The 17,828-nt window shown below is 56.3% G+C and overlaps 1 protein-coding gene across 1 annotated transcript in view; it reads left to right on the top strand.

Moving 5' to 3' along the window:
- Positions 1 to 17,828, top strand: part of ppp1r13l (protein phosphatase 1, regulatory subunit 13 like) — a 60,217-nt gene that overhangs the window by 13,459 nt on the left and 28,930 nt on the right. The window contains 3 exon segments of the mRNA XM_072490065.1: positions 10,766 to 10,862; positions 16,061 to 16,179; positions 17,277 to 17,425. Of these exon segments, the coding sequence (XP_072346166.1) occupies positions 10,837 to 10,862; positions 16,061 to 16,179; positions 17,277 to 17,425 (294 nt within the window). The 5' untranslated portion in view covers positions 10,766 to 10,836.

Here is a 17,828-nt window from a genome sequence, read left to right as displayed (position 1 = left end):
CCCTCTCCTCCCTCTCTCCCCTCCCTCTTCCTCCCTCTTCCTCCCTCTTCCTCCCTCTTCCTCCCTCCCTCTTCCTCCTCTTCCTCCTCTTCCTCCCTCTTCCTCCCTCTTCCTCCCTCTTCCTCCCTCTTCCTCACTCCCTCACTCTCCCTCCTCCTCACCTCTCCTCCCTCCCTCACTCTCCCTCCCTCCCTCCCTCTCCCTCCCTCCCTCCCTCTCCCTCCCTCCCTCCTCCCTCACCCTCCCTCATCCCCACCCCTCCCTCTCCTCTCCCTCCCCCTCCCTCCTCTCCCTCACCCTCCCTCCCCCCTCCCTCCCCCCCTCCCTCCCCCCTCCCTCCCCCCTCCCTCCACCCTCCCTCCCCCCTCCCTCCCTCCCTCCCTCCTCCCCCTCCCTCTCCCTCCCTCCCTCCCCCTCCCTCCCTCTCCCCCTCCCTCTCCCTCCCTCCCTCTCCCCCTCCCTCCCTCCCTCTCCCCCCTCCCTCCCTCTCCCCTCCCTCTCCCCTCCCTCCCTCCCTCCCCCCTCCCTCCCCCTCCCCCCCTCCCCCCCTCTCCCTCCCTCTCCCCCCCTCCCTCCCTCTCCCTCCCTCTCCCCCTCTCCCCTCCCCCTCCCTCCCTCTCCCTCCCTCTCCCTCCCTCTCCCTCCCTCTCCCCCCTCTCCCCCTCTCCCTCTCCCCCTCTCCCCCTCCCTCCCCCCCCTCCCCCTCCCCCTCCCCCTCCCCCTCCCCCTCTCCCTCTCCTCCCTCCCTCTCCCCCTCTCCCTCTCCCTCCTTCCCTCCCCTCTCCCTCTCCCTCCCCTCCCCCTCACCCCTCTCCCTCCCCCCTCTCCCTCTCCCTCCCCCTCTCCCTCCCCCTCTCTCCCCCCTCCCCCTCCCCCTCCCCCTCCCCCTCCCCCTCCCCCTCTCCCTCTCCCTCTCCCTCCCCCTCCCCTCTCCCTCCCCCTCTCCCTCCCCCTCTCCCTCTCCCTCCCCCTCTCCCTCTCCCTCCCCCTCCCCCCTCTCCTCCTCTCCCTCCCTCTCCCTCCCTCCCTCCCTCTCCCTCCCTCTCCCTCCCTCTCCCTCCCTCTCCTCCCTCTCCCTCCCTCTCCCTCCCTCCCTCTCCCTCCCTCTCCTCCCTCACTCTCCCCTCCCTCACTCTCCTCTCCCTCCCTCACTCTCCCTCCCTCACTCTCCCTCCCTCCCTCACTCTCCCCTCCCTCCCTCACTCTCCCTCCCTCCCTCACTCTCCCTCCCTCCCCTCACTCTCCCTCCCTCCTCCTCACTCTCCCTCCCTCACTCTCCCTCCCTCCCTCACTCTCCCTCCCTCGCCCTCCCTCCCACCCTCTCTCTCCCTCCCTCTCTCCCCCTCCCTCCCTCCCTCTTCCCTCCCTCCCTCCCTCCCTCTCCCACCCTCCCTCCCCCACCCTCCCTCCCTCTCTCTCTCTCCCCTCCCTCCTCCCCCCCTCTCACTCTCTCCCCCCTCGCCCCCCCCTCACTCTCTCCCTCGCCCCCCGCACTCTCTCCCCTCACTCTCTCCCCTCACTCTCTCCCCTCACTCTCTCCCTCACTCTCTCCCCCTCACTCTCTCCCCTCTCTCTCTCCCCCTCTCTCTCTCCCCCTCTCTCTCTCCCCCTCTCTCTCTCCCCCTCTCTCTCTCCCCTCTCTCTCTCCCCCTCTCTCTCTCCCCCTCTCTCTCTCCCCCTCTCTCTCTCCCCCTCTCTCTCTCTCCCCCTCTCTCTCTCTCCCTCTTTCCCTCTCCCTCTTTCCTCTCCTCCGCTCCCTCTCCTCCCGCTCCCTCACTCTTATCTCCCCCTCCCTCACTCTTTCTCTCCCCCTCACTCTTCCTCCCCCTCACTCTTTCCCTCCCCCTCACTCTTTCTCCCCCCCTCACTCTTTCTCCCCCCCTCACTCTTTCTCCCCCCCCCCCCTCTTTCTCCCCCCCTCACTCTTTCTCCCCCCCCCCCCACTCTTTCTCCCCCCCCCCCACTCTTTCTCCCCCCCCCCACTCTTCCCCCCCCCCCCACTCTTTCTCCCCCCCCCCACTCTTCTCCCCCCCCCCACTCTTTCTCCCCCCCCCACTCTTCTCCCCCCCCCACTTCTTTCTCCCCCCCCCCTCTTCTGCCCCCCCCCCCCCCCCCACTCTCAGGAAATTCTCTCCTTGAAGCCTTTCAGCCTCCCTGCTTCTCACTCTTGGTCCCTCTGTAAATCCTGCGGTGTCCTGAGTCACTGCTTGAGGCTCAAGTGTTGAATTTTGTTGGAGAATGCTCCTAGGAAGCACCGTATGATAATTTATGTTAAATGTGCGACATGTTGTTTGGCAGCAGAAGGCTTCTGGGTTATTTGACTGTGGGTGGCATCATAACTATAATACCCTCCAAGGCAAAAGACACTTATAGGGAGGCCCTCGCATGGGGATCAAGCAAGGTTTTCCTCGATGTTTTGCCACACCCCTGCCCTTGGCTACAGAAACCATTTGTAACCACCATGCCCCCAATCTCCCCCCCCCCCCCCAAAATGGCCCAATATTCAATTGGTTAATGTATTCTTGGCATTTGTACCATTTTACCATAGAATTTAGAATTTTTTGCAGTGCAGAAGGAGGGCCATTCGGCCCATCGAGTCTGCACCAGCTCTTGGAAAGAGCAACCTACCCAAGGTCAACACCTCCACCCTATCCCCATAACCCAGTAATCCCACCCAACACTAAGGGCAATTTTGGACACTAAGGGCAATTTATTGTGGCCAATCCGCCTAACCTGCACATCTTTGGATTGTGGGAGGAAACCGGAGCACCCGGAGGAAACCCACGCAGACACGGGGAGAACGTGCAGACTCCGCACAGACAGTGACCCAGTGGGGAATCAAACCTGGGACCCTGGAGCTGTGAAGCAATTGTGCTAACCACTGTGCTACCGTGCTGCCCAATTTGATTTTGTTATATGTTGCTTCTGATATTCTGCATCTGCTGCGCAGCATGGTGAAATATAATTTGGTTTTATGACTAAATATATCTCTTCTGGATCACACCATTACTCGTCAGTTAATTAATTAAATAATTAACACTCTTTGTTTAATGCAACTGTTGCTTTGCCATAAAAAGAGTGCGGTGTGGAGAGTGTTCAACATCAAGGTATCTCGATAAATGATGGTGACATTTCGCAACTTTGGTTTTGCAATTCCCCTCGTGCAGGGGTGAAGGTTTTCTTGAAAGTTTCTCCAGAATTTTATAGTTTTTTGGGGGTGAACTGGTTGCGTTGTGTCTCGTCGGGGAACAGTGGCCATTGTTGCCTATGCCGATTTATTGAGATGAGCTCGGTCTGAAATCACAGCCGTTACGTCAAGCGAGACTTGCCCTGGTTCCCGCCTCGTCTAGAATTCAGACTCCCGAGATGCTTTATTTAAAGGGAGAAAATTGACCGTTTGGCAGGCTTACCTGGCCATAAACCAGCCGATTCCCTCCTGTTGTGGTACTGGCTGGCTACTTTGATTCCTCCCCCTGACTTTGTCGCAAATATCCAGAGGCTGCTTATGTAGTTCCTCTGGGACCGTAGGCTGCACTGCGTCGCTCTTGAGATTTCATAGAATTTGCAGTGCAGAAGGAGGCCATTCGGCCATCGAGTCTGCACCGGCTCTTGGAAAGAGCACCCGACCCAAGATCCACACTTCCACCCTATCCCCCGTAACCCAGTAACCCCACCCAACACTAAGGGCAATTTTGGAAACTATAAGGGCAATTTATCGTGGCCAATCCACCCAACCTGCACATCTTTGGACTGTGGGAGGAAACCGGAGCACCCGAGGAAACCCACGCAGACACGGGGGAGAGCGTGCAGACTCCGCGCAGACAGTGACCCAAGCCGGGAATCGAACCTGGGACCCTGGAGCTGTGAAGCAATTGTGCTAACCACAATGCTACCGTCTCCCGCTTAGGGAGAGCAGTCAGGCGCTGGTGTGTCTTGACACCTAGGTGGCGAACTTTCGCCTTCGGACCCTGCAACGATACCTTTACGTTGCCAATATGGTGGTGCGCCCATGCTGATGTATTTCTTCTGCCAGGTGCACGGGCCTGAACTATGATGTGCACCTCCTGTTCATAGGCCTGACAGGCCGACACAACGTGCAGGCGTTGTTCGTCTTTTACCAAACTGGGGGTTCAAATCCCACCCCGGCAGCTGGTGAATTTAAATTCCTTTTTTAAATCTTTTTTTTCCCTTTGGGCCTGGGGGGTGACGTGTGTGTGAAAATATTTTGCTGAACTGTAGCACTCCAGAACCAATTCGTAGAAGCCTAATTCATCGCTCTGCAGCTGCTGACTCAACCAACTCTCATTTTCTGTCGAACAGCAATCACTGGGATGATTCACACGGGGATGGGGGGAGGATTTCTGGGCCTTTGTTCTCGCATATTCATCACCGCAGCACGTGGCAGTCTCCTTTAGCAAAAGGCGCTCGATGAAACCCGCACGAGGTTAATATAAAGCTAGCCTCGGCAATATTGACCGTGACAACTATCATCGATTGTCGTAACTAGTTCACTAAGGTCCCCTTTTGGGAAGGAAATTGTCATGATATTCAGATAAACATCATGGTGCAAACATACATACACACTGATGGACAGATCAACGGACCAATCAATACACACACATCACAGCCAATCACAGGCAAGAGCATACACACTATAAAACGGGGAACATGACACTTCCCGCTCATTCCAGCAGGAGACAGCTCAGGGCACAGAGCTCACAGCAAGGCTCAGACATCCACCATGTGCTGAGTGCTTCTCCAAGATAGTGTTAGGACTAGGTCCACAAGTTAGAGGGTAATGAACGAACCACAGTAACCAGTTTACAGATGTTGTTAATGTTAGTAATAAAACTGAGTTGTACCATCCGCAACCGTGTTGGTTCGTCTGTGTAGCAGAGCACCCAACACGACATAGTACCAGGATTGGAACCCAGTACCTGTGAGACCTACCTACGCACCTTAAGAAATCCGCCATCCTGCGCCATGGACACCATCAGCCCGCCGCAGCCGCTCCAAATCGCTGGAAACCTCGGCGTCAACTGGAAGCTGTTTAAACAGCACTTCCAGCTCTTTCTAGAAGCCACAGAAAGGGAGAATGCTTCGGACACCAGGAAGATCGCCCTCCTCCTCTCCACGGCAGGGCAACACGCCATCCACATCTACAACTCCCTGGTGTTTGCGGAAGGTGAGGACAAGACCAAGTACAAGACGGTCCTTCTCAAACTCGAGCAACACTTCAACTTTTCATTCTTTCCTGACACACGTCCGTATCCTCGCGCAGTCCTGCGGCTATGAGGCCACCTCCGATTCCATGATTCGGGACCAGATTGTTTTTGGGGTCTCCTCGTGCACCCTACGCCAGCAGCTCCTCAAAATTAAAAGCCTCACCCTAGCCACCGCCATCGAAGCCTGCGTCCTCCATGAGGGCGCGACCAGCCGCTACTCCCAATTCCAAGCGGCCGAATCGGCACGGCCGGGGTCCTACGCGGCCGAGCGGGTCCAGACGATCGAGTTCCTCCCGGCCCGCGGCCCGGGCGAGGGCGGCCATTTTGCGCGCTTTCCGCGGCCTCCCACGCTTGTACGCGCCAAAAGAGACGTCGACGCAGAGGGACGTGACGCGCAGGCGTGCCCTACGCAGGACCGAACTGCGCATGCGCGATGGCGCAACGAACGCCATGCCGTCACGGCGTGCGGCAACTGTGGAGCCGCACATTTAAAGCGGCAATGTCCGGCAAAGAACCAACAATGCCTCCGCTGTGGCAAGAGGGGTCACTACGCTGCCTGCTGTCGAGCAGCTCAACCTGCCAACGCTCCCCAATTCCGACAGCCTCGCAGGGACGTGCGGACCATTCAGCCTCCATACACCGAGTCATACCCGAACGATATACAGACCGGTGATACCGACGACCGGGAAGCCTTCCGCGTTGCGGTCATTGATAGGAACCAGATGTCTCCAAGCAGGACCCACCAGTCGATGCCAGTGAACAGTGTCAATCCGGGTGATGAATGGTGTGCCACCCTAATGGTCAACCGATCACCAATAACATTCCGCTTGGACACTGGTGCCTCCGCCAACCTGATAGCATGGTCAGCCTTCTACACCTTGAAGGTCAGACCACCAATTCGGCCATCCCGCTGTCAGATGGTCGACTACAACGGAAACATTATCCCGGCCATGGGGTTCCTACCAGCTCCAGGTGACACACACTACATACACGGCCACACTGTCCTTCGAGATAGTTGGATTATCGAAGGACTCGCTGTTCGGCGCACAGGCGTGCAAGGTTCTCCACCTCGTTCAGCGGGTACACGCTCTGTCTCCAGAAGGCACATCAGACTTCCCGGATGCTGAATTTAGGGCACAGCTCCACTCGCTCCTCGCCCACAACCAGGAGGCATTCGAGGGCATGGGCACACTCCCCTGTACCTACAGAATACGGCTCAAACCGGACGCCACCCCGGTCATTCACGCACCTCGCAGGGTCCCAGCACCACTGAAAGACCACCTCAAGCAGCAGCTGCAGGATCTCCAGGACCAAGGAGTGCTTTCCCGGGTCACGGAGCCCACGCCGTGGGTCGGCTCCATGGTGTGCGTTAAGAAGCTCTCCGGCGAGCTCCGGATCTGCATCGACCCGAAAGACCTGAACAACAAAATCATGAGGGAACACTACCCCATACCCAAACGGGAAGAGACCACGAGCGAAATGGCCCGGGCTAAAATTTTCACAAAGCTTGATGCCTCGAAGGGTTTTCGATTTTCGGGGCAGGAGATTTAGAGAAGCTGCGAGGAAAATGAGGGTCCTGAGAATCTGGAACTCGCTGCCTGAAATGGGTGTTGTCGGCCGGAACCCTCGCAAGAAAGTATTTCGCTGAGCCCGTGAAACGCCACAACACACAAGTCTGCGGGCTAAGTGCTGGAGAATGGGATTTGGATGGATCGGTGCTTGATGTGCCGACGGGTGTACTGGAAAGCTCTACGATGAGAAGGAAACATTGAGCAAGAATTTTAATTTCAAACCAGAACAGAAAGTGCTGGAAAAACTCAGCGGGTCTGGCAGTGGAGAAAGGAATGGAGTTGACGTTTCTGCGGCTCCGCGAGACTCTGAGGCCCGGATGAGCACCGTCCGGCACGTGCTGGGCGGTCGGGAGCCGGCAGTGCCAGAGGCAAGTCACCCAAGATCCCACCGAGATGATTTGCCTCTCGGGTCCCCCGGTCCCCTCGGTTTGACCAAGCCTCGGGGTGAATCTAGCAGCACAAAGGGCCGGAAATTTGCCGTCAGGTCAACCACCCCAGTGAGTGCAGCTGGAGGGGAAAATGCGAGCGCAGTTGAGTCACCGAGGGAGAATTCAGAATGTCCAATTCACCCAACAAGCACGTCTTTCGGGACTTGTGGGAGGAAACCGGAGCGCCCGGAGGGAACCCACGCAGACACGGGGAGAACGTGCAGACTCCGCACGGAGAGCCACCCAAGCCGGGAATCGAACTTGGGGCTGTGGGGCCACCGTGCTAACCACTGTGCTACCGTGCTATAATTGCCCTGGGGATTTTACCATCTTTACTCCCACCCCCGCTGGATCAGGATTCATGATTTCTTGCGCCAGGCGAGGCAGACCGCTTTAGTCTCCTTTGCGACGCTCCCCATTGTGGAATAGCCACACCGTGGGGCCAAGGCGAGCAGCTCGGATTTGGCTACGTGGGAACGCGTCACTCGATGGATGAATGAAGCGACGGTTTGAAAGCCTAAGGGGCTTTCGAGGTGCGCCCAGTGCTAACTAACGTGCCGTTCATTGCCTTGTTGGACACCCACGTGACCAACCGGCTACGTGTGTCCCCCTGTCTCGTGACCCATTGGCCATCGCGACAGCATAATCACCAACCTGGGCTGAATGGGTGCTTTCTCTGGTCTTAACTCAATGTGATCCGACAGGCCAGTGATTATGTTTTGTTCGGTTCCTGATGGTTTCAAATGTGTCCCATGAAGAGAAAAGTAGAAATTTAAGCGAAGGCCCACCGCAGGCGAGGGGTCAACACGTTGGGAGGTCTGTAAAGGTGCGGTGAGTCAGTTTGAGCACTGGTTAGCTGACCTCGCCTTCCTCCGAGAGAATGGGACTTTCATCCACACCAAGTCCTCTTGCGTCACCTTTTTTTTTTTGGCGGCGGTTGTGTGGTTTGAATTGGACGTTTGACAATTGTGGGGGCTGCAGACTTGACGTGCGAGTTTAATGGGAAGTCCGAAAGGAGGGTGTGTGAAATTTCCACTGCCGGCCGCGGCCAAGTGGGGGACGTTCCCGTTTCCGGAGTCAGGTGGCCGTGGGTTCGGCCTCCGCGCGAAGAAATCTGGGCCGGCACTGCGGTGTTGCGGGAGTGCGGCATTGTAGCAGACCCTGCCGACTTTCGGGTTGGTTGTTAAAGCGAGGCCTCCTCGGCGTGGAGGCGATGGGTTTGGGAGGAGGCCCTCGTGGCCGAATCGTTGTCCTTCCGCCAACATCACAGAACCTGATTTTTTTTTTTTTTTTTTTAATGACGATTGTCGGCTGGAGCAGTGTGTGGGATCTTGCTGTGCGCCGATTGTCGTCCACGGTTCCCACACTTGGGGAAAGAACATCGTTGGCTTTAAAACGCTTCGGACACATCATGAGATTGTGAAAACCGCCATCTCGGGAGCCATGGCTTTGTGGTTGGGGTTACTGGTCCCTGGTCCAGTGACGTAGAGACCTGGGCTAGCGATCCGGAGGCCCATATAACATCCAGAGGCCCTAGACTGACGCTTCGGGGGACACGGGTTCAAATCCCACCCCGGCAGCTGGTGGAATTTAAATTCAATGAAATCTGTAATTGAAAGCGGGTCTCCGTAACGGCGACCGTGACAACGGTCATCGATTGTCGTAAAATCCCATCTGGTTCACTAATGCCCCCTTTGGGAGAGGAAATCTGCCGTCCTTACCCGGTCTGGCCTACACGTGACTCCAGACCCACCGCGATGGGGTTGGCTCTTAACTGGCCCTCTGAAATGGGCGAGCGAACCCCTCTAAGAGCAACTGGAGATGAACAATAAATCCTGGTTTGTGAAGCCCATCGAATCCCGACAGTGCAGGAGGAGGCCATTCGGCCCATTGAGTCTGCACCGACCCTCTGAAAGAGCACACTACTTGGGCCCACTGCCCCCGCCCTACCCCTTAACCCCACCTAACCTTTTGGACACTCGAGGGTCAATTTAGCCTGTCCAATCTGCCTAATCCTTGGGCTGTGGGAGGAAACTGGAGCGCCCACAGCAAACCCACGCAGACACGGGGAGAACGTGCAGACTCCGCACAGACAGTGACCCGAGGCTGGGAATCGAACCCGGGGCCCTGGAGCTGTACATCCCATGACTGGGATAAAAGGCGACTGTCCATTGAATGGAGGAACAGCCTCGAGGGGCCCTCATCTGCTCCGAGGTTTGCACGGCCAGAACCAGCTGGTTATTCAAACCCGGGCGAGTGCAAGCTGAGGACAGCAGGGCCCTGCGGCGCGAGGGCGGTGCCTGTGTTTGCAGTCCAGGGTGCGGCTCTAACCCCGGGGGATATTGAAAATAAAGGTGCACCTTGTGTAGGTCGGAAACTGCTGGAGAGGTGGAACGGTGGAGCGGAGTCTGAGGCTGTGATTGCTGCTGCTGCCTGCGTTTCTGTGGGGGGGACCGAGTGTGGAAACTATATGTCTGAGCTGATGGAAGTGTGTGGTTTCTTGATGCAGTGTCACTTAAATGTGTCTTTGTCCCATTGCCCTGATTCCCCACCCTTGGTGGACATTTGGTGGAAGAGTAAACGGATTTGTATGGGGACTGTAACCGATACCGAAGCCAAGAGCTCTTGGGGATGTTGATTCATGTGGAACAGTCAGTGTGGCTTATTGCAGCCAGCTCTCAGCTCTGGGTGGGTAGGCTAAGGTGTCATATGAGAGTACCTTTAAGAAGTGGGTGTTTATAAATGGGTGTGTATATAAGTATCTATAGTGAGAGTACCTTTAAGAAATGGGTGTTTATTACTGCAGTGATGTCAGAGAGTGGGTGGAGCTGGGCTGTCTCAGCTTTTTACTTTCGTTTTAGGCTGTTTGCTGCAGGGTGTTTTCATAGAATTTACAGTGCAGAAGGAGGCCATTCGGCCCATTGAGTCTGCACCGGCTCTTGGAAAGAGCACCCTACCCAAGGTCAACACCTCCACCCTATCCCCATAACCCAGCAACCCCACCCAACACTAAGGGCAATTTTGGACACTAAGGGCAATTTATCATGGCCAATCCACCTAACCTGCACATCTTTGGACTGTGGGAGGAAACCGGAGCACCCGGAGGAAACCCACGCAGGCACGGGGAGAAGGTGCAGACTCCGCACAGACAGTGACCCAAGCCGGAATCGAACCTGGGCCCCTGGCGCTGTGAAGCAACAGTGCTAACCACTGTGCCACCGTGATCTTGCTGCATGCAGGCATGGACTACTTAAAGTACAAAGATCTTCTAATTATGTGAGACGCCTCTGATCAGTCAGGGAGGGCGGAGGAAAATGCGGGGATTTTCTCAAGTCGGGGAAACACTGGATCGAAATTGAGTTGTAAGCGAAACAAAATGTTTGTGTAACTTGGAGAGCTAATTCCTATCGAGAAAAAGTACTTGTCTTGCAGGGCGGAGTCTTTGACATGTCTATAATATGGGAGGGGAGCTTGCAGGAGCAAAAGAAAAAAGGGTTGAGAACCTTTATCCCAGGTAACGACAACTTGTTCTAATCTTCAGAATTCCACCTTAAGAGTCATCTGCAAACAATCTTGAGAGGAGATCGACAGCAGAGCACCTTGGCCTTGAACATGACAATCAGGCCAAGTGCCTGTGGGTACGTGCCACACCTTACACTGCTATGGAGACATTGTTTGCTGCACCCATGGTATTCCCTTCATTTACATATCCTTAAAAGTTGCACGCATTGGGAGCTGGGTCAGGGTGGAGAGGTTGAGGGGCAGCTATTTAACTGTTGCCGGCTCCTCTGTCAATCGGTCAACCTCTCAACCGCGAGTTTATCGAGCCACATTTTTACACCCTGTTTGTCTGTCTGCCTGTAACATGCAAACCAACGTGTTTGATCCAGTGGGATTCCTTTCAAGGGCGAAGGGAGTTTGGCCTATTGCGGTCCTACAGAGTGGGGGCTGTGATGGGTCTTGTGGCGCAGTGGGGTTAGCCTGGAGCTCCAGGTTCGAGTCCCACCCCAGGACCTGATGCTCAAGAAGACTTGTGTGCATTTTCCGGCCAAACTGGCCGATTATCACCGTGCCAAATCTCGCCCAACACGCGCCAATGGCTGGTGGGATGAGCGGGAGAGATTCCTGGTGCCCCATGCGATGGGAAAGAATGTCGGAGCCTCGACCATCGCTACCATAGCTCCAGACTACACCGTACAGGGAAAAGCGGCAATGTGGGACGCCCGAGTAATAAATAGTGGGAGTGATTGGAAAGAGATTTAGATCATTGGAATTCTGTGCTATGACGGGGAGTTTTGCTGCATAACATTTGATTCATTGGGATTGTCTATAGTGGGAGGGGGGCTGCCAACAGTGCGAATTCAATTCCCGTACCAGTCAGCCCCCCCCCCCCCCCTCAAAGGGGAAAGCAGCCCCATGGTCACCATGGTGACTCGGGATAGTGTTTTGCTCCGTTGAGTTCATGTACAGTGGAAGTGATTGAGAATGGGTTTGGGGGCAGCACGGTGGCGCAGTGGTTTGCACTGCTGTCTCTCGCCGCCGAGGACCCGGGTTCGAACCCAGTCACGGCCCGTGTGGCGTCTGCACATTCTCCCCGTGTCTGAGTTGGTTTCTCCCCGTGTCTGAGTGGGTTTCACCCCCAAAAGATGTGCAGGGTAAGTGGATTGGCCACGCTAAATTGTCTAATTAAGAAAAAAAATGATTGGGTCCTCTGAGAATGGGTTTAAGACAAAACAGAAATGAGTTTGATCCATTGGATTCAACAGAATGAGAGGAATTTGGTCTTTCGATATATTTGCGTCAAGGAGTATGACCAGAGCACTCGAGTGTGGATTTGAGACGGAGGATCTTGTTAAACGGCGGAGCAGGCTGGAAGGGCTCAAATGGCCTATTTCCATGAGGGAGTAAATGGGAAGGGATTTGATCCGTTGGCAAATCTCCCTTGTGTCATGCGAGGTGTCGATTAGAACATAATTTCCGAAATGGGAGCAGGAGTGGATCACTCGGCATCTCGGGACGTTCTGTACAATCGCGAATCCACCCCCCCCCCCCCCCCCCCCCCCCCCCGGGACGTTCTGTACAATCGCGAATCCCCCCCCCCCCCCCCCCCGGCCCATATTCCTTCATTCCCCCCTTGTCCAGCCTTGAAATATATTCAACGCTGGAAAATCCCTCCAGGGTAGAGAGCTCCAAAGATTCACGGTCCTTTTCGTGAAGAGCTTTCTCGTCTCAGTCCGAAATTCGTGTTTCAAATAAGATCACCCTTCAATTTTTCGAAGTTCCCGAGAATATCGGCCCCAATTTACCCAACTCCTCATCCGAAGACAACCCTCTCGTCTCCGGGACCAATCTCGCGAGCCTGCGCTCTCCTGCCTCAAAGGCAAGTATCTCCTCCATTAGCTATGGAGACCAAAACTGCACACCCAGACCAAAGCTCCAGAATCCCAAATGCAGAAGGAGGCCATTCGGCCCTTCGAGCCTCTTCATGCCTCACCAAAGCCCTTGTACACTTGTAGCACCTTGCGTTTCGGAGACTGTTCCAGATCATCACCAACCAATTCAGGAGACGTTACCTATCTCCTGTCCTCTGCTACACTTCCCAGGGAGCACCAGCACTTACTCTTGTAGCTCCCCCAGGTGGCCATTCTTGAAATCCTGGCAAGATGTTTGACTGGGAAGGGCATCGCAATGAGCCCGCTCCCAACCCTCGCCCTGGGTTGTCACGTGCATGGCCATTAGATAATGACGAGGTGCTGGGAACATTAAAAAAAATAAATTTAGAGTACCCATTTATTCTTTTTTTTTCCCCCCCAGTTAAGGGGCAATTTAGCGCGGCCAATCCACCTACCCTGCACATCTTTGGGTTGTGGGGACGAAATCCACGCCAACATGGGGAGAATGTGCAAACTCCACACGGACAGTGACCCAGAGCCGGGATCGAACCTGGGACCTCGGCGCCGTGAGGCAGCAGTGCTAACCACTGCGCCACTACCATCCCAACCTACCCCTTCCTCCCACAGTCTACCATCACCCAGGCCAGCTCGAGGGTAACAAACCCAGTTCAGCTGCTTTCACTGGTGTGGTTTGATTTGGGATAATTCGGAAACAGCAGCCAGAATGGTTTCGCTGTAATGTTCTTATGTTCTGCACAGCACAGCAACCAGCAGGAGAACACTGGGAGGGGCGGCCCCACGCCCCGAAAGCTGGGCTGACTCAACGGGAGCCTTGGGCCACTGGGTGGGTCCGAGAAACAGGGATATGGGTGGGGCTGAACAGCAGGGATATACAAGTCCTCACACGAGCTCTATTGCTTTCAGTGCGGTTCACGTTCCAGCGTTGCAGCTACATAGATCCCTCTGTCGCCCGGATACTGGTATTAATATCTGATTGAGACTTCCGTTGAACGTGCTTTGATAAAGCAATTCCACACCCTCCCCTTTCGGCTATCGGTCGACAAGACTCTTCATGTTGTAAGTTGCTGTCGGTTCCTTGTGTGTGTGTGTGTTTTAGTTGCCAGAAGTGGGTCCACGTTTCTGATTATTGATCTAAAGGCAATCGCCTCAAGGTAGGGGTCGATTATTTTTCTCACTCTCTCGTTTTGGGTTCACAATTCTTGTCCCAATCCCTTTCGAACCCGTACGTTGTCGGTTCTGCATTTTTCATTCTTTTCTCGTGGGACCTCTGCACCAGCTCTTCTGTTATTTTAGACAGAGAGCGGTATTCTCGTCACAGACGCCCTGAAGGAATTTTTTTTTAAATTAATGAATGTAGAGTACCCAATTCTTTCTTTCTTCCCAATTAAGGGGCAATTTAGCGCGGCCAATTCGCCTACCCTGCACATCTTTGGGTTGTGGGGGTGAAACCCACGCCGACACGGGGAGAATGTGCAAACTCCACACGGACAGTGACCCAGGGCCGGGATCGAACCCAGGACCTCGGCAGCGTGAGGCAGCAGTGCTAACCCGGGTTCGAACCCAGGACCTCGACACTGAGGCCGCAGTGCTAACCCTGGATCGAACCCAGGTCCGCGGCGCCGTGAGGCAGCAGTGCTAACCCGGGATCGAACCCGGGACCTCGGCAGGGTGAGGCAGCAGTGCTAACCCGGGATCGAACCCGGGACCTCGGCAGCGTGAGGCAGCAGTGCTAACCCGGGATCGAACCCGGGACCTCGGCAGCAGTGCTAACCCGGGAACTCAGCACTGTGAGGCAGCAGTGCTAACCCGGGGCTTCGGCAGCGTGAGGCAGCAGTGCTAACCCGGGATCGAACCCGGGACCTCGGCAGGGTGAGGCAGCAGTGCTAACCCGGGATCGAACCCAGGTCCGCGGCGCCGTGAGGCAGCAGTGCTAACCCTGGATCGAACCCAGGTCCGCGGCGCCGTGAGGCAGCAGTGCTAACCCGGGATCGAACCCGGGACCTTGGCACTGTGAGGCAGCAGTGCTAACCCGGGATCGAACCCGGGACCTCGGCAGCGTGAGGCAGCAGTGCTAACCCGGGTTCGAACCCAGGACCTCGACACTGAGGCAGCAGTGCTAACCCTGGATCGAACCCAGGTCCGCGGCGCCGTGAGGCAGCAGTGCTAACCCGGGATCGAACCCGGGACCTCGGCAGCGTGAGGCCGCAGTGCTAACCCGGGTTCGAACCCAGGACCTCGACACTGAGGCAGCAGTGCTAACCCGGGATCGAACCCGGGACCTCGGCAGCGTGAGGCAGCAGTGCTAACCCGGGATCGAACCCGGGGCCTCGGCAGCGTGAGGCCGCAGTGCTAACCCGGGATCGAACCCGGGACCTCGGCAGCGTGAGGCCGCAGTGCTAACCCGGGATCGAACCCGGGGCCTCGGCAGCGTGAGGCAGTAGTGCTAACCCGGGATCGAACCCGGGGCCTCGGCAGCGTGAGGCAGTAGTGCTAACCACTGTGCCACCCTGGAATTCTATTTTGTTTTAAATCAATTCGCCGGATGTGGGCATCGCTGGCCGGTTAAGATTTGTTGCCCGTCCCTAATTGCCCCTTGAGAAGGTGGGGGGGGGGGGGGGGGGGTGAGCTGCCGCTGCAGTCCCTGTGGTGTAGGTACACCCACCGTGCTGTTAGGGGAGGGGATTCCAGGATTTTGACCCAGCGACAGTGAAGGAACGGCCGATATATTTCCAAGTCGGGGTGGTGAGTGGCTCGGAGGGGAACCTCCGGGTGGCGGTGTCCCCATGTGTCTGCCGCCCCTTGTCCTTCGAGATGGTCGCGGGTTTGGAAGGTGCCGCTCAAGGAGCCATTCAAGATCTTGGGACATGTCGAGGCACACATGCACTTAGCGTAGTCACTGCTGCACTATTAAAAAACGCAGCAGCCATTTTGCATAAAGCAAGATCCCGCCAACAGCTGGGTGTTGATGATCAGACACTGTGCTTTGATGCTGTTGTTGGGAGGTACAAATACTGACCCAGGACACTGGGGGGGGTAACAGACCCCTGTTGCTCTTTTTGGAAATACTGAGATGGAATCTTTTTCCTAGCGTGAGAGGGGATTTACTGCCTCGACCCCCAAAAAAGTATCTCCAATAATGCAGCACTCCCTCCGTACTGCCCTGGAGTATGTGCCCCAAGGGTCCTGGAGTGGGATTTGTACATACTGGCTCTCCGCGCCAGGGTCCCAGGTTCGATTCCCGGCTCGGGCCACTGTCTGTGTGGAGTCTGCACGTTCTCCCCCTGTCTGCCTGGGCTTCCTCCGGGTGCTCCGGTTTCCTCGGAGGCGGGGGGGGGACCCTTTCTCACGGAGGCCCGGGGCCTCGAGTTAAACCCCATTGTTGCAGTGTTTGTCAACCACCGTGTTTCCTGCTTTTGCTACAGGGCCTCCGTGTTACTGGATCAGCTGTGTCCCAGCTCGCTGTCCACTCACCGAAGGATGGCGGACGAACAGCTCAAAGTCAGCCCATCCGCTGTGGGCAGTGCCTTTCCACCGATGTTTGGTAAGTCCATCTCCACGCCAGTGTGGCCCCAGTGCAGATAGAGCTGAGGTGGCACAACCCAGAATGGTGGTGAAGAACATTTTTGCCAAGGTTACACAGAAGTTTTTTAAGTGCCCGTTTCGTTGTGGAATCTGTTTTGATAATCCTTTAACTTCCTCTTCTCCCCCGACTCTTGTTGCCATTTGCATCGAGAGCAGCGGCCGGTCGACTGTGAAGGCATCGCAGTGACCACCCAGTACTCCCTCTTTTCTCTCTCCCCCCCCCTCCTCAACATACATGACTGGCCAAGCATCCTCTGGTCAGCAACCTTCATTGTGGACTCTTGAGGTGTCCCCCCCCCCCCCCCCCCCCCCCCCCAATGGGCATTAAACCCCCCCACACTCTGGGTCAGTGCCTCGCAGCATTGCGCTGGTATCTTTTCCCTGAGGTCTCATCGAGTAAATCAACTCCTCCGCTGCCTCGTCTCTGGGTTGCCCGACAGTAACCTCGATGAGGGGGGGGGGGGCGGGGGGGGGTCAGTGACTTTACCTTCTTCGCGTTAATGTGATGCACATAGCAGCCTAACCCGTGCAGAGTAGGTCCCCCGCTATCAGCAGTGTGGTCTGGAGCATAATCATGTTGACAGAGGGAGAAATATTGGCGCGGGGGGGGGGGGGGGGGGGGACTGCCCTGCTCTTCACAGTGGCCGGTTGACTCCAGCAGGAAATTGTGTGTGAAACATCCCGTCCCGTCCCCTGTCGACGGTGGTGCCATTTCTAGGGCTGTCTCCATCTGTCATCCCAATTGGAGCGATGTGCCCTTGGTCTCCAACTGTGTGCCTCAGTTGTTAGCACACTGGCGTCTCAGGCACAAGGTTCCGGGTTCGAGGCCCACTCCGGCGCTGGTAGGCCGAGGTTGGGGCACTCTTTCAGAGGGTCGGTGCAGGCCCGCTGGGCCGAATGGCCTCCCTCGGCGCAGTAGGGATTCCCCGTCTGACTGGGGGATTTCTGGCAGCCCGAGATGTTTAAAGTGTGGACCTGCCCCCTGGGCTGTCCGCGTTCTCTCTTGTGCCTCACTCACTTGACGTCTCCCCCTGGTTTTATTTCCATTTGATAAAGAATTCCAGACCGGCGGCTTGTTCCAATCGGAGCAGAAAAAAATCAACGAGGCGACGTTTAAGCTGGACAAGTTGTCACAGGAGCTCGATTCGATGTGGTCCACGCAGGGCAGCTGTCCAGCCACAGACGGCCCGCACCCGGACGGCCAGGTATGCGGGGGAGGGGGTCTGCTTGGGCGCCGGTGGAGGGAGGGAGGCGCCACAAGAAGGAGCTTGTGGCACGGCCGCACACTGGCTAGCACTGCTGCTTCACAGCTCCAGGATCGACTCCCGGCTTTGGTCACTGTGAGGGGTCTGCACGTTCTCCCCGTGTCTGCGTGGGTTTCCTCCGGGCGCTCCGGTTTCCTCCCACAAATCCCGAGAAGATGTGCTGTTGGGTGAATTGGACATTCTGAATTCTCCCTCCGTGAATGTGGCGACTGGGGGCTTTTTTTAAATATAAATTTAGAGTACCCAATTTTTTTTTTTTTCCCCCATTTTAGCGTGGCCAATCCACCTACCCTGCACATCTTTGGGTTGTGGGGGCGAAACCCACACAGACACGGGGGAGAAC

Source organism: Scyliorhinus torazame, chromosome 25 (genome assembly GCF_047496885.1).
Source record: "Scyliorhinus torazame isolate Kashiwa2021f chromosome 25, sScyTor2.1, whole genome shotgun sequence".
NCBI classification, from domain to species: Eukaryota; Metazoa; Chordata; class Chondrichthyes; order Carcharhiniformes; family Scyliorhinidae; genus Scyliorhinus; species Scyliorhinus torazame.
The sequence above is the reverse complement of the archived record's forward strand: the minus strand, read 5'-3'. Positions and strand labels throughout refer to the sequence as shown.